This window comes from Lineus longissimus, chromosome 2 (genome assembly GCF_910592395.1).
Source record: "Lineus longissimus chromosome 2, tnLinLong1.2, whole genome shotgun sequence".
NCBI lineage: Eukaryota > Metazoa > Nemertea > Pilidiophora > Heteronemertea > Lineidae > Lineus > Lineus longissimus.
In genome coordinates, this window is record NC_088309.1 from 14,823,401 (window position 1) to 14,840,477 (window position 17,077).

The following is a 17,077-nucleotide window of genomic DNA, read 5'->3' on the forward strand; positions in this document are numbered from 1 at the left end:
TTACGGATTTTCTCCTTTGTAATGCTTATTTCTAGAGGAATCTTGATGAAATGCTGTGATAATTTATTTTGTACATAGCTTCAAATGTGCCAAGTTTCATTTTCAACTCATGAATTGAAGAAAAGTGCATGTTTTGTTATTTTAGCACCTACCAAGCCTCTCAGTACAGGGTACTACGTAGAGCGTAAAAGTTGACTAATCAAATTTTTTTCAATTTAAGGGTTTGCTATAGGCACCGCCATTTTGGATAGAGCTTGAAATCTTGGAGCAACTAGAACTCATTCAAAATGCAGTTAATCCCAATTACAAGGCTGGGGTGCAGTTCCCTGGAAAACAAAGAACTGCATACCATCCTTGAAATTTGAATTCACTTCATTTTGAATGAGTTCTAATTGCCCCAAGATTTCAAGCGCTAGCCAAAATGGCGGTGCCTATAGCAAACCCTTAATGGGAGACAAGACCACTAATGAATATTCATAGGTTGGAGGGTCGAGGCCTATCTATTAGACGAGTGCATGTTTTTTACTCTCAAGTACATATTTGGAGAGGTATTGAAAAAATATTTGCTGTTGCAAGTCTACAGATATAAATAAATTGTTTGGTGAAAAAATAATTTTGAATTTTGACAACCTGGCCATAGGGGGGTGGTTCAAATTTCGAGTGAAAATGGCCGAAATGGGTAAAAATGTCCACTTGTGTCAAACTTGTCAATTTTAAAAAACATTTCCGTGGTCAATCACCAATTTAAATCGCACCAGTTACTCGCAAGACTAAACCGTATATCATATCCGAATTTCAGTTTCACAGCTCCACGCATTCTTTGATGGCGGGCATTTGAAATAACTGGAAATGGCTTGGAAAATCAATTGTGGTCTTGTCTCTATTTAGAGGGTTTTGGGTTACAGGTCAAAAATAGTAAATGAGCTCTGAAATCCACAAAAACCGTTTGAATTGGCTGAAATGTGTTGAGAATGTGTGGACATATCATGGAAATTGGAAAATGTGAAAAAAAAGAAAATTCTCAAATTTAACCCCCCCTGTCCTACAGGGCTTTTAAGTGAAAATGCCAAAAATTGAAATTTTCAAAAAATTTCAAATAATTTCAAATTTTTCTACTTTTTTGGGCTAGATATGTTTCATAACAATCATCAATTGTGAATAGTAATGAGAGTGTTGATTGTTTTGCATGTTATTTTCATTTTGGGAGGTGTCGGGCACAGAGCACGCTGGGTGGAGGGGGTACCAAGCTTTCACTAATTTTTTTATTTCAGCTGGTGAATTCAAGAGAAAAGTATCTGAATTACGAGCGAGAATGTTAGCAAAGACTATTAGTGATGGTTTTTGTTTGAATTGGGAGGGGGCTAAACAAAAAAAGAGGGGGGTAACATACGGGTTTGTTAAAGTAAGTTTTTTGGATAAGCCGGTCACAATGACTGCACACCGTGCAATGTTTTTGTGTGACCATGATGAATTGAAGTTCAAAACTGGCGCAGGTTATCATATAAGTCATCTTTGTCATAATCCTCTGTGCGTGAAAGTCGAGCACTTGACAATAGAAAGAGGAAGGGTCAATCAAAGTAGAAAAAGGTGCAATGCCAAGAAAGTCTGTGCAGGCCATGGCAACCGCCCTAAATGCATTTTTCCTGCTAAGCTATATGTTGAAGTTGAAAGAAAATATCATTATATTGAATTGACATTTGAAAGTTTTCTTACCGTGATGGCAACCTCTTGGATGTCTTGGTGGCTGGTTGGATCTTGAAGGATCGCCGAAAGTAGGAGTGGTCATAGTTTCTGCAACAAGTATCGACTTCGATGTTGAACCACTTTAGTTTCCGTCGCCCGCTCTCGGCTATGTTATGGTTCATTCTGTGGGCTGCTGAATGGATACGAGGGGTTGAGTTCCTGCTCCTGGTCACAATCTTAGGATCGCTGGCCGACAGACCTCGATTCTTGGACTCAACCCCCTGGGTTGTCACGCCAAGACTCAGCTGTTGCAACGCTCCTTTACTAAGGCATACCTCCAAAACGAGATGTACCAAGTTCTTGTCAATCACTGTCATTTTAAACTTGGGAATCTCACCGTAAGATGACCACCGTGTTGATTTGTGCCACCAAGAACCAGTTGTGCCTGAGCACAGTGAGAATTCGTTCTGTGGACAACCAGTGCAGTCACCACCATAACAGTTCACAACACAGGCAACAGTGTCATACAGGTATCCCATGATCCTGTCGAGATCACCGTTGCAGCGCTTGAATAGAGATTGCAAAATCTTGGATGACCTTACCCTAAGATCATTCAGAAACGTTGTTTTTAGCAGTGTTCTCTCCTCTGCAGTACGTCCCGGGAACATACCTTTACTGAATTCAGCTCTATGTCCTGCACGCGTCTGGGCTTGATGCAAATGTATAGAGTCAAGTTGATGCTTCACCGTGAATAAGCCGCCGAAGAGCTTTTTTGTTGCATCAGTTAACCCTTTGAATGAACTGGAATCACCATCTGTAGTCAAATGTTCTACATGTAGGCCCTGTTTCTCAAAAGTCTCGGCAAATGCAACCCCAAGATCATATTCTCTGAATGCATCTGCCTCAGGAAAGTTAGCCGTGCACTTCGAGTGTCGTTCGTCAACGTTTGTGCCAGTGGCACCACATTTAACTTCAAAACCTTTCGCCCGCATTGCAGCCCCTATCCAGCAGAGTTTTGTTTTAACCTCAATGTCAATGATTTTGTGTTCATCTGTCACATTTTCAACACATAATCCAGTCATTGTGCTCGCACAACGGCCCATCTTGTTCCTCGAAGTGAGGTGTAAACTATTATAGCGTCCATCAGCTTGGACATTGATTCCTGTGTCGTCCTGATTTCTTAGGCGCAGTATCCTTTTCAAGTTCTCGCGTATGTCTGCCATATCGGCCACATTCATTTTAACTGTTTCTTCACCAACTTTATTTGCCTGCTTTTGCATGATACTCCTACAGGGGGGTGGGATTCCCATCATGCTCAGTATGTAACTCATACTCTCGTTGCCAATCATTGTGTCCTGCAACGCAATCTGTAATGCAACATTTGGAAGAGCGGCTTTTCGTCCGCGCTTGCCAGTGTCTATGTCCTCAAAAAGTTTATACAATTTCGAATCAAAACCACAGTTTTTAGCTCACCTCTTAGCAGAGGTGAGCTTATCCCATACCGTGGCGTCCGTCGTCCGTCGTCGTCGTCGTCCGTCGTCGTCGTCGTCGTCGTCGTCGTTGTCGTCGTCGTCGTCGTCCGTCATCCGTTAGCAGGGCACGTTTCGTAACTGTTAGAGCTATTGAGTTGAAACTTGGTACACATATACCCTTATGTAATGACACCTTGGAGACCAAGTTTCGGTCCGATTCGTTTCATGGTTTGGCCACCAGGGGGCCAAACGTTAAAAGTGAAAATATGGTACACATTTACCCCTTAGTCAGGTGATCTCAGGGACCGAAGTTTGGTCCAATATGATTCACCACTTGACCACCAGGGGGCAAAATCCAAAAACCTTAAAAATGTGATAATTCCTTAACTTCTTGTCCGATTGCCACCAATTTGATATCATGGGTACATCTAACCACCATACAGTATATGCCACACAGGTTTTTAATTTGACCTTCTTGTCAAGGTCACAGAGGTCAAATGGCGTAAATTCGCCGTCAGGCCGTAACTATGGCACGTTCCTTAACTGCAATGACTATTGATCACAAATTAAGTACACATGTACCCCTTGGTCAGGTTATCTCAGGTACCGAAGTTTGGTGCGATCTGATTTGCCGTTTGGCCTCCAGGGAGGGGGCCAAATCCTAAATTCTTCAAAATGCCATTATTCCTAGTAATGACTTGCCCGATTGGCACCAATTTTATATCATAGGTACATCTAATTCTAACAACCATTCAATGTGTCACCCGGGTCTTCTTTGATTTGACCTACTTTTCAAGGTCACAGAGGTCGAATGTACTGTAAATTGGCCATGTTTGGGAAATTGTAATTGCTTGGACCTACATCAAACCTAACACTACATGACACAATACCATGCTCTTTATCCATCTTTCCTCCACATGAGGTGAGCACAATGGCCCTGGCCATTTCATTACACACCACAGTGACTGAACAACACACCCCCTGCTTACGTACCTCTCCATATTTGAATATCGGCTGACAGTTCACGTGATATTCGCTATGGGCCCTGTTAACGTCGTTGAGCACATCCATCAGTTTGGTTGTCTGAACAGTGAAACTCTCGTGATCATGCTCCATGGTCTCATCTGGTATCTCCATCTCATCATCAGTGTCTTCTGTCATGTTGACCCGTAGTAAGTTGACATTCTTGGCAGTACGGTTATTAATATCCGGTATGTGTCTTTTGCCGTCGTGTCCCATCGTTGTGACCTGTCCGTACTCCTGGGGCGTGAGTCGTCTCCATGCGGGTTGTAGGCCTACTTCTCGTTCGTCGTCGCTCACCACCTCGACACCTCCACTCCGCACGTGTCCGCTCTTGAACATTGTTCTCGTTGCTGCATTCGATGCCCTAGCGCGCCTTGGAGAACCCCGTTTTCCTATCAATCTCCTCGCCTTTGTCCTCATCTTGTCTTTTCGTAACTTGTCTTTCTTTGCTTAAAATCGTACTCCTAGGAGATGTCTATTTCGGGATGCTTCCTTCAACAGACTGAAAATACACAAGAAAGGACAAGAGATTACAAAAGGGTGGATGTTGATAGGACAATGGCGATGACAATGGTTGCTGTTGTGGAAGTGTCAGACTTGGATGTGACAGACAGGGAGATAACATATGGGTTAATCTTTTTCTCATTTCACACCTTACTAACAAGCTTTCCATGCTTATAATGCATCATATATTTGTTGTTTTTCAAATTTCAGACAAAGTTAATATTGTTCGATTTGAAATTTTGACATTTTCATCATGATACCACTGTCACAACCTTGGAACATCCTTTAAAAAGACAACTTTTTTCCCAAATATTGAAATTTTTGAATATTTCTCATGAATTAAAATTGTTTCAAATTCCTATTTCAGATTGACTGTAGACCACTGGTGATTTGTCGAAGATTCGGTACCATTCGATAAAGAATTCTACGAGTTAATGAGCTTAACTTGAAGACAGTCTGTAAAGAATTTGAAGACGAAATATAAGGTAGGTTGTCCGTATCGGACAAAATTTTAAAACGTTAATAGCTCGCTCAAATCAAGTTCATTTTTGATGAAACTTGGTTATGTTAGTCAAGACATCTCAAATGCTTGGGAAAAGGCATATTTCATTGATATCTCAAGATTATCCCTCTTCATTTAGAGGGTTTTGGGTTACAGGTCAAAAATAGTAAATGAGCTCTGAAATCCACAAAAACCGTTTGAATTGGCTGAAATGTGTTGAGAATGTGTGGACATATCATGGAAATTGGAAAATGTGAAAAAAAAGAAAAATTCAAATTTAACCCCCCCTGTCCTACAGGGCTTTTAAGTGAAAATGCCAAAAATTGAAATTTTCAAAAAATTTCAAATAATTTCAAATTTTTCTACTTTTTTGGGCTAGATATGTTTCATAACAATCATCAATTGTGAATAGTAATGAGAGTGTTGATTGTTTTGCATGTTATTTTCATTTTGGGAGGTGTCGGGCACAGAGCACGCTGGGTGGAGGGTACCAAGCTTTCACTAATTTTTTTATTTCAGCAGGTGAATTCAAGAGAAAAGTATCTGAATTACGAGCGAGAATGTTAGCAAAGACTATTAGTGATGGTTTTTGTTTGAATTGGGAGGGGGCTAAACAAAAAAAGAGGGGGGTAACATACGGGTTTGTTAAAGTAAGTTTTTTGGATAAGCCGGTCACAATGACTGCACACCGTGCAATGTTTTTGTGTGACCATGATGAATTGAAGTTCAAAACTGGCGCAGGTTATCATATAAGTCATCTTTGTCATAATCCTCTGTGCGTGAAAGTCGAGCACTTGACAATAGAAAGAGGAAGGGTCAATCAAAGTAGAAAAAGGTGCAATGCCAAGAAAGTCTGTGCAGGCCATGGCAACCGCCCTAAATGCATTTTTCCTGGTAAGCTATATGTTGAAGTTGAAAGAAAATATCATTATATTGAATTGACATTTGAAAGTTTTCTTACCGTGATGGCAACCTCTTGGATGTCTTGGTGGCTGGTTGGATCTTGAAGGATCGCCGAAAGTAGGAGTGGTCATAGTTTCTGCTGTTTGGGTCGAGACATTTCCACTCTGGTACAGGCGGTCTGTCTCGTCGTGCAACAGCCTTCTTGACAGCCTTCCTTCGCAAGTCCGGCATTGTTATCATCACATGTTTCTTGTAGTCACCACCCCTGGTTTTGTTTTTCTTTTTCGTGAAGTAATCTGTTGCCCTGATGTTTTAAAAAAAACACCAGCTAACTTCTGGTGTCTAGCACTCCGTTGGTACCTGAGTGTGGACTGCCTGTTCATTGCAATTCTGTCGAGCGCTTTCATTGGGCGGCAACAAGTATCGACTTCGATGTTGAACCACTTTAGTTTCCGTCGCCCGCTCTCGGCTATGTTATGGTTCATTCTGTGGGCTGCTGAATGGATACGAGGGGTTGAGTTCCTGCTCCTGGTCACAATCTTAGGATCGCTGGCCGACAGACCTCGATTCTTGGACTCAACCCCCTGGGTTGTCACGCCAAGACTCAGCTGTTGCAACGCTCCTTTACTAAGGCATACCTCCAAAACGAGATGTACCAAGTTCTTGTCAATCACTGTCATTTTAAACTTGGGAATCTCACCGTAAGATGACCATCGTGTTGATTTGTGCCACCAAGAACCAGTTGTGCCTGAGCACAGTGAGAATTCGTTCTGTGGACAACCAGTGCAGTCACCACCATAACAGTTCACAACACAGGCAACAGTGTCATACAGGTATCCCATGATCCTGTCGAGATCACCGTTGCAGCGCTTGAATAGAGATTGCAAAATCTTGGATGACCTTACCCTAAGATCATTCAGAAACGTTGTTTTTAGCAGTGTTCTCTCCTCTGCAGTACGTCCCGGGAACATACCTTTACTGAATTCAGCTCTATGTCCTGCACGCGTCTGGGCTTGATGCAAATGTATAGAGTCAAGTTGATGCTTCACCGTGAATAAGCCGCCGAAGAGCTTTTTTGTTGCATCAGTTAACCCTTTGAATGAACTGGAATCACCATCTGTAGTCAAATGTTCTACATGTAGGCCCTGTTTCTCAAAAGTGTCGGCAAATGCAACCCCAAGATCATATTCTCTGAATGCATCTGCCTCAGGAAAGTTAGCCGTGCACTTCGAGTGTCGTTCGTCAACGTTTGTGCCAGTGGCACCACATTTAACTTCAAAACCTTTCGCCCGCATTGCAGCCCCTATCCAGCAGAGTTTTGTTTTAACCTCAATGTCAATGATTTTGTGTTCATCTGTCACATTTTCAACACATAATCCAGTCATTGTGCTCGCACAACGGCCCATCTTGTTCCTCGAAGTGAGGTGTAAACTATTATAGCGTCCATCAGCTTGGACATTGATTCCTGTGTCGTCCTGATTTCTTAGGCGCAGTATCCTTTTCAAGTTCTCGCGTATGTCTGCCATATCGGCCACATTCATTTTAACTGTTTCTTCACCAACTTTATTTGCCTGCTTTTGCATGATACTCCTACAGGGGGGTGGGATTCCCATCATGCTCAGTATGTAACTCATACTCTCGTTGCCAATCATTGTGTCCTGCAACGCAATCTGTAATGCAACATTTGGAAGAGCGGCTTTTCGTCCGCGCTTGCCAGTGTCTATGTCCTCAAAAAGTTTATACAATTTCGAATCAAAACCACAGTTTTTTCACACACCACAGTGACTGAACAACACACCCCCTGCTTACGTACCTCTCCATATTTGAATATCGCCTGACAGTTCACGTGATATTCGCTATGGGCCCTGTTAACGTCGTTGAGCACATCCATCAGTTTGGTTGTCTGAACAACGAAACTCTCGTGATCATGCTCCATGGTCTCATCTGGTATCTCCATCTCATCATCAGTGTCTTCTGTCATGTTGACCCGTAGTAAGTTGACATTCTTGGCAGTACGGTTATTAATATCCGGTATGTGTCTTTTGCCGTCGTGTCCCATTGTTGTGACCTGTCCGTACTCCTGGGGCGTGAGTCGTCTCCATGCGGGTTGTAGGCCTACTTCTCGTTCGTCGTCGCTCACCACCTCGACACCTCCACTCTGCACGTGTCAGCTCTTGAACATTGTTCTCGTTGCTGCATTCGATGCCCTAGCGCGCCTCGGACAACCCCGTTTTCCTATCAATCTCCTCGCCTTTGTCCTCATCTTGTCTTGTCTTTTCGTAACTTGTCTTTCTTTGCTTAAAATCGTACTCCTAGGAGATGTCTATTTCGGGATGCTTCCTTCAACAGACTGAAAATACACAAGAAAGGACAAGAGATTACAAAAGGGTGGATGTTGATAGGACAATAGCGATGACAATGGTTGCTGTTGTGGAAGTGTCAGACTTGGATGTGACAGACAGGGAGATAACATATGGGTTAATCTTTTTCTCATTTCACACCTTACTAACAAGCTTTCCATGCTTATAATGCATCATATATTTGTTGTTTTTCAAATTTCAGACAAAGTTAATATTGTTCGATTTGAAATTTTGACATTTTCAGCATGATATCACTGTCACAACCTTGGAACATCCTTTAAAAAGACAACTTTTTTCCCAAAAATTGAAATTTTTGAATATTTCTCATGAATTAAAATTGTTTCAAATTCCTATTTCAGATCGTACCATTCGATTAAGAATTCTACGAGTTAATGAGCTTAACTTGAAGACAGTCTGTAAACAATTTGAAGACGAAATATAAGGTAGGTTGTCCGTATCGGACAAAATTTTAAAACGTTAATAGCTCGCTCAAATCAAGTTCATTTTTGATGAAACTTGGTTATGTTAGTCAAGACATCTCAAATGCTTGGGAAAAGGCATATTTCATTGATATCTCAAGATTATCCCTCTTCATTGAGACAAGACCACTAAAGAATATTCATAGGTTGGAAGGTCGAGGCCTATCTATTAGACGAGTGCATGTTTTTTACTCTCAAGTACATATTTGGAGAGGTATTGAAAAAATATTTGCTGTGGCAAGTCTACAGATATAAATAAATTGTTTTGTAAAAAAAATAATTTTGAATTTTGACAACCTGGCCATAGGGGGGTGGTTCAAATTTGGAGTGAAAATGGCCGAAATGGGTAAAAATGTCCACTTGTGTCAAACTTGTCAATTTAAAAAAAAAATTCCGTGGTCAATCACCAATTTAAATCGCACCAGTTACTCGCAAGACTAACCCGTATGTCATATCCGAATTTCAGTTTCACAGCTCCACGCATTCTTTGATGGCGGGCATTTGAAATAACTGGAAATGGCTTGGAAAATCAATTGTGGTCTTGTCTCATGGGTTGACCATTAGAAAAATTTGTAGGTTTTGATTAGGTACAATATACATGTATGTTGGTACGTGTGTTTGTTTTTTGGGTTGATTGCAGGTGGGTTCTTTTGTTTCTTAGCCATCTACTATAACTAGTATTAGCTAACCTATGTCACCCTTGGGGGTGGGTCTGATGTGGTCCTTTTCGCAGTTCGTGCCCCACACTACATTGCATTTGTGACACAGTGGTTTGGGCTCGATGAAAGAAAAACAAATGAGCACTTCAGGGTTGAAGATGAATACATGTAACATATTTCCATGATAGACGGGCATTTTGCTAGCAATAATGACAGTGTTTCTATTCAGTACTTAAAGTGCTTGTCTGTACCCATTGGGATGCATTGTTTAGATGAATAGATCAATAAAACTCAAGTCTTGTTTTTGTTTTTTCATTGACACAATAATGCTGCTCACTCCGTGCTGAAAGATTTTCAGGGAAGGTGATTGACTTGTATACCACAGGATAAAAGGAGGCAGTAATGCAATTACCTTTTTGATGGTGACAGTCTCCAATACAACTGCAGGTGATTGATTGACTTGTATACCACAGGATAAAAGGAGGCAGTAATGCAATTACCTTTTTGATGGTGACAGTCTCCAATACAACTGCAGGTGATTGATTGACTTGTATACCACAGGATAAAAGGAGGCAGTAATGCAATTACCTTTTTGATGGTGACAGTCTCCAATACAACTGCAGGTGATTGATTGACTTGTATACCACAGGATAAAAGGAGGCAGTAATGCAATTACCTTTTTGATGGTGACAGTATCCAATACAACTGCAGGTGATTGATTGACTTGTATACCACAGGATAAAGGGAGGCAGTAATGCAATTACCTTTTTGATGGTGACAGTCTCCAATGATAAGGGAGGCAGGAACGCAATTACCATGCTGACAGTCTAGTGAGGCTGTCTTATAGTTTCTGATTTGAAAACAATTGGGACGACAAATTCAACTGGTGACTGGTTTTGAAGATAGGGCTTCGACCATTGATTATCAACATTGATCCGAGGCGGAATTGAGTAATTGAGGGTGTCCCTTCCTCAGGATGATGTTGGCGGAGTGGGGACTACCATCTGAATTCTACCTCACATTTGCCATCATATCAACCAAGAAGATATTGACTCATCTTGCTATACAGAGTCACAACCTAACACAATTATAAAAACAACATTGGTCTAGGTGTAGATAATTATGATATGTATCATTATTAGGCTGTGATTATCATCCTCATGGGGTTGAATGTTATGGGCCTGGATCATGATATCTGCTGGTTGTGACTAGCTATGTTTTCATTAACAAAATAAAGGATATTGATACAACATTATATCGAATCATCAGGTTGTGACTATGAGGTTGAATATGATGGTCCTTCGTCATTATCTAAGGTTGTGACTATTGTTGTCCTAACATGTAATAATTAAAGACAAAGTTATACATTGATCTTCATGAGAGATGACAGTACTGTTATAACGAGATTATTTTGAATAATATGATGGTCCTTCGTCTGATCTCAGGTTTTACCTTAAACCGACCATGCGTGGATGATCTCAGGCTGTGACTCACACAATATCAAGTAATAAGTGAAGACAATGTTATTTGGCTATCATATCTGGTTGTGACCTTGTACTTATGAGTTGATGATTGTATTTGATTCATGATCGCAGGTTGTGACTATGTTCCTTCCGTGCCATATTGGTCTTTATATCAGAATGTGACTATTATCATGACGAGGTTGAATATGATGGTCCTTCGTCATTATCTAAGGTTGTTGTGACTATGTTGATTGAAGACAATGTCACATTTGGTATTAGTGTATCATATCATGTTATATCATCATGATGAGGTCGAATGGTCCTTATGATCTAATGTATTGTGACTATGTTTTCTCCATTATACCAGGTAATAAGTGACGATATTGGTCTTTATATAAAATTAGTGACTATAAGTCATAATGAGGTTAATATGATGGTCCTTAGTCATTATCTAAGGTTGTTGTAACTATGTTAATTGAAGACAATGTCACATTGGGTATTAGTGTATCATATCATGTTATCATCATGATGAGGTCGAATGGTCCTTATATAATTTAATGTTGTGACTATGTTTTTCCCATTATACCAGGTAATAATTTGTGGATAATATCATATATTGGGCAATGTTGTGACTGTTGTCATGATGATGAGGTTATGTGATGGTTCTTCGTCATGATATAAGGTTGAGATTATGTGTTTTATCATCCAGTTATCATCCACTTGTCTAGTCTATAATCATATCATGTTGTGATATCATGATGAGAGATGGTTCATCGTCTATTATCAGGATGAGGTTGAATAATGATAATCCGTTCGTCATGATCTAAGGTTGTGACTATGTTTTCCTTATAATATAATATATCATATAATAATCAAGTAGTATTGAAGACAATATCATAGTATTCTCTATTGGTCTAAATAAGAGGTTGTTACTTGATGGTCCTTCGTAATGATCTCACCATTGCAAATGACCAGCTGATCGTGCAGACCTACCCCGGGAGACCAACAGACAATTATTTTTCCCTGGACTGATTTTACCGTTACACCATGAGGCAGCTCCGCCCATCACGTGACAATGATCACGTGATTGATGTGTTTACAGTTTACCGTACTTGATGATTTGATTTGATGATAAACTTGTGCCCTCATCATTAGATTTTCTTATCGTAAAGTGTTACAGAAGTATAAGGAAAGGTAAGGAACAACGCAGACCTATTATCGGGCCAGTTTATGACGATCATGATGTTGATAAATCGAAAAGAAGTCGTGGCAAGTCGTCTCTCAAAAATGCACTTGGCCATGATTGATTCGTTTATAAATTCAATTCAAATTCAAAGCAGTTTATTGAGCCAGATGAATACTACATTCATATAGGTTTGGAAAATACAATAAACTGGTGCGGGATAGAGAGAAGATGCAGAGGAAAGTAAAACAGGCAGGGATCTGTCTTAGGAAATGTACCCTGACCATCAGCGTGCGGAGGTGACGTGACTACAAATGATAAAAAAAAAAAAAAAAAGCGTTAGAATCTACAGAGAAATCATATAACACTAACAGCAAAATAATATATAATTATATAGTAGACCACAGGCCCTTAATTAATTGAGTGCTTGTTACAAGGGGTAGAAGGCGTAAAATAGGGGTATAAGGGCCTAAAAGAATGGATAAGCCCAGGAACTACGCTGGCTAAGAGGGGAAAAAATGGAAAGTTTTCTCTTTCAAGATGAACCAGATGTTCGACTAAAATTTGGGTTGATTATCTTGAAATCAATTAAGTAACTTGCGATTAATTTTTTTTGTACTATGTCATAATATTTGGTTTATTTCAGACTGACAAAAAAGTTTTATGATGGACGTTAGTGATGACAAATGTGACAGTACAGTGTCGATTTTCAGTGATGGAAATGGAAGTAATGCATCCCTTCAACTTCTTTCGTCAAGTCCTGTTCATTTGGTGAGTAATGAGAAAGCGGAATGTTAGAATAACTGATTTAGAACAAATTAGAACATGAGCAAGTGCAAGACATTGCCAAATAAAAGTTCCAAATGTTGTTGATTTCATCATCCTGAGCCCGAGGCTTTTCATACATTGTCAGTGAGGCTGATCATCAGAAATTTATAGCAAAGATACCACTCTGGGCATCAGTTTGTAACCGAGCCGAAAATGGTTTGATATTGTCATATTGCCTGGCCTATTGTTTGCACAACAGACAAAAAATGAAAGCAATCATATATAGTTGATTGGCATCACATTTGGTGACTTAGACTTTAATGTTTGATAAGTCTTTGTTTTTGCATTGTCTTGACATTTTTCCTCTGGTTTATGAATTTCAGCCTTCGAGTCCTGACATGATTCCACCAACACCCTTGGGTGCATCACAAAAAATGAGGAGGAACCGTAGCAACAAGCAGAAAAAAAAAACTGCAGTGAGTATAAATATAGTTCCTTTTTAAATTCTTTTTGGCCCTGGAAGTGGAAGTAAACAGCGTCCGTTTAGAAATCTTTTAAATTCGCCAGTCCAAAAAACGAAGTGTGTGTTTGGCTTTGGGTACAAGATTTAAATGAAAGAACTAAGTCAAACCTGACCTCCCGGAGTACACACTACGTTAGCTCACCGTGTGTCAGTGTGTTTGTTAAAAGTATTCTCTACAATTTGGGGACTCAAATTTCAAATCTGATTTTCAGCCTCCTTTTACTGGACCTTCACCTCTGGCAATGAAAAAAAACACGACAACGTGACTCTAAAAAACAAAAAAGAATGGATGAAAGTGCACCTGCAAGCACAAGTACAACTACATGTACTGGAACTTCTGGCAAAGATGTAAGTTCAAAATTTGTGTTCCCATATCTGGCTAGATCTAAAATGTCAGTTGAAAGCTTTTCACTCTTATCTCAATGTTACCTTGTTAAATGCAGTCAAAGACAGTGCCTGATTTATTGGACACAGATTGGCTATGCACATTAGCGGAAGGCAGAGGATGCTCCTTGCAACATCAGTAACAAGACACAAAGCCTTTGTTCATTTTAATGCAGGTACCAAAACCCTGGGAAATATTGGCTACATATACCTTAAAATAATAATGAAAAACATTTTGGTGGACAGTAATGTGCTAACCTCATCCCATCACATCCAGATTGTTACTTGGTGTAGTCAGTGAACATTGTGCAATTTTTTATTACATATCAGGATCCTGAGATAATCCATCCTCCTGGAACTGGTAGTGGAACTGCTGGTATTGATTTGAAAGCTGCCACGATACATGTAAGTAGCCAAGTACTATAGATGTTGTGGAAAAGGTGATAATAGTTCAAGGCATATGCTGAATCATGCACCAGTTAAATAGAAATCCACACATACACAATGCTCCATACCTTGGTTCGGGTTTTCCAACCACTTGATCTAATTTTGAACTAAATCTTGAGTGGAACTGGTCAGGCCGCCAAGTGTCAGTGTCTGTAGGTTAGAACGTTTCATGTTTCAGAAAAAAAAAATTAGTGCTGATATTTCTGTTGATATGTTTTTCAGCAAGATAGCCCAGCATCGCCTTTGGCACATGCAGTTAAGATGGGCTGTAAGAAGAGGCTGTTTGATCATGGTCCATCGGCTGAAAGAGTTCAAGGGATGACCTGTAATACTAACAAGAAAGAAATTGTAAGTGAAAAGGTCACAGGACTTCAGGACATCTTCACCGCAGTTCTTATACATGTTATAAGTGTAATATCCCTCTTATTTCATTATCCATGATATGCCTAATCAGTTGAAGGCAAATGTTGGCTGCATTGCATTACTTATTTTTGTGACATTGCCTTTTACCTGGAACCTGTTATGAAGGTTAATAGTTGCCTTCACTTCGCCGCATGTCAGAAAACTATCTCGTCATTTTCATCATTGTGAATGTTGATATTTTCAGGCTAAATTGAATGAAACGATTGATAAGTTAGAGGCTGCCAAGGACGAGCTCCAGGAAAACCTCCAGGTTAAAGATGACGATTATGACAACCTGTATCGGCAGTCTACGAATCTGACGTATAATTCGGCAATACGGGACGAGCATCACAAGCGATGCACCCATTTGAGGCTGTCAAGTCAAGTTTCCGCCTACACCTCTCGACAAGTTTCCGAAGCGATATTCAGCCAAACATTTTATGAACCGGACCCTGATATTGACAATGTTTTTGTGCCTTATATCACTGTGGAGTTACAGGGGCACTTGAAAAAGGGAAAACAAACAAATATATTCATGGCAAAACATGGTCGCAATCGGTATTGTTGTAAAGAGTATTCTGATGAAGGGAAATGTATGATGGCTCACCATGAGTTCCAGGTTTTGTCGTGTTTAAATGCTAAATACACCCCATATCCCATAGGTATTTCTCTCTCCAACAGGAAGCCAGGGAGCTGATTCACAAAGAATTCTTAAGTGACTGTCGTAAAGTTCACTTAGGCGACACTTTATACGTGTCACGTAAGAGTCACGTAAGAAAGAGACACGTTTATTCACGTATGTAAAGTTAAGTGAGCTATATACTAGTAATAATGAAATGTGCGCATGCAGGTTTACGTAATGTAGGCCTATGGTGATCATTTCTCCTCGGGGCCTATTCACGGAGAGGCCTATAAAATAGCGTGTCGCAGAAGGGTTTGCCCACATCAAGCTTTATCTCACGCAGTCATGACGGAAGAAAAGGGACCAAGAAAAACGAATTTTACTCAGAGAGAAATCGAAAGGTTGGTGAACCTGGTGGCAGCAAATTTTAAAACCATCAGCAATAAATTTGGCGATGCCATAACACACAAAGCCAAAACCGACACGTGGATGGGAATTGCAGACAAAGTTATTGCAATATCACCGTGCCACCGCTCCCTCCGTGGGGTGCAAAAAAAGTGGGCAGACTTGAAACTGCAGGCAAAGAAAAAGGCGGCCAAGCTACGAAAAAGGTTTCAAGCTACTGGGAACTTGTCCTCCGACAATGGTGACGACGACGATGACGATGATGTAACTCATTTAACTGAAATAGAGGAACGGATAGTCGGGCTTCTTGGCATCGATACTGTCATTCCGAAGGTGAGACTTGTATAAAATTACCTTACAGATATCGTATGAAGTAGGCGTTGATATTATAATAAGAGCGAGACTTTACAATGTAGCCTTGGCTATCAGTTAGTCCTCATAAAATGCGATTTCAACTTTCGCATCAACTTTTTAGGCCCAAAGTAATTCGTCAATATGTATTACAAAAACCGAGCGCTTTTCTTTCAGAGAGTAAAAACGCCATCAGCATCCACCACATCGATTTGTCAGGATCCCTATGATTCGCCGCCGATAAGGAGCCCGAGCCCACCGTTGCGACCAGCTGGCAGTCCTACGTTACCGAGTCCATGGGGAGGTTGTAATCTATAAGATTCGCCAAGGAGCCCACCAATCCCTACAAGAAGGCGAACGCCGACTCGATCTCGATCTCGTTATAATCCATACGATTCTCCAATAAGGAGCCCAACACCACCACCACGGCCTAGGTCCAAAGGGAAGTCCATAAACAGGTAATACTCGCCGCACAAAGAAACTGTGCAAAGGAAAAATGCGCCCAAATCTAAAAGAAGTTATTAATTTTGCCGACATGTGATGACTGATATGTAAAATCCCTATAGCTGCAGTAGGATCCCAGACTCATTCAAATCACGGATCTATAAACATAATAGCGTTTATGGATCCCTTCAAAGCGTCATAGGTTGCAATTAACCTTCAAATTGGCAAATAAAGGCATCTTGTATCAACAGAATGATGATGCTTTCCCGCCAGAACATTTTATGATGAGGTTTTTCTTTCTGTAACAGATCTAAAATGCCGAGTAAGCCGGTTTCGCAGAAGGCGACCGAAAGCCATAAGGGAACTGTTGCATCCAACACATTGAAGTCAGCAACGGCATCGAGTAGTTCTGCGCCATCTGCCGAATTGGTAAAGATAGAGGGTGAACGTCTTGAGATAGACAGGCAGCGGCTTAAACTGGAAGAGCAGAGGACCCGCTT

At 40.5% G+C, this 17,077-nt stretch overlaps 1 protein-coding gene across 1 annotated transcript; it reads left to right on the forward strand.

Moving 5' to 3' along the window:
- Positions 1–15,722: 15,722 nt before the first annotated feature.
- LOC135482895 (nuclear apoptosis-inducing factor 1-like) lies at positions 15,723–16,451 on the forward strand. Its single transcript, XM_064763372.1, has 2 exons — positions 15,723–16,115; positions 16,311–16,451. The coding sequence occupies exons 1-2, from the start codon at positions 15,723–15,725 to the stop codon at positions 16,449–16,451; spliced, it is 534 nt and encodes a 177-aa protein (XP_064619442.1).
- The last annotated feature ends 626 nt before the right edge of the window (positions 16,452–17,077 follow it).

What these genes read in the sequence shown, in the direction of transcription:
- LOC135482895 (XM_064763372.1), top strand. Translation starts at nt 15,723, where the DNA reads ATGACGGAAGAAAAGGGACCAAGAAAAACGAATTTTACTCAGAGAGAA. An exon ending in TCGATACTGTCATTCCGAAG is followed by an intron (nt 16,116 to 16,310) that starts GTGAGACTTGTA and finishes CTTTTCTTTCAG; the next exon opens with AGAGTAAAAACGCCATCAGC.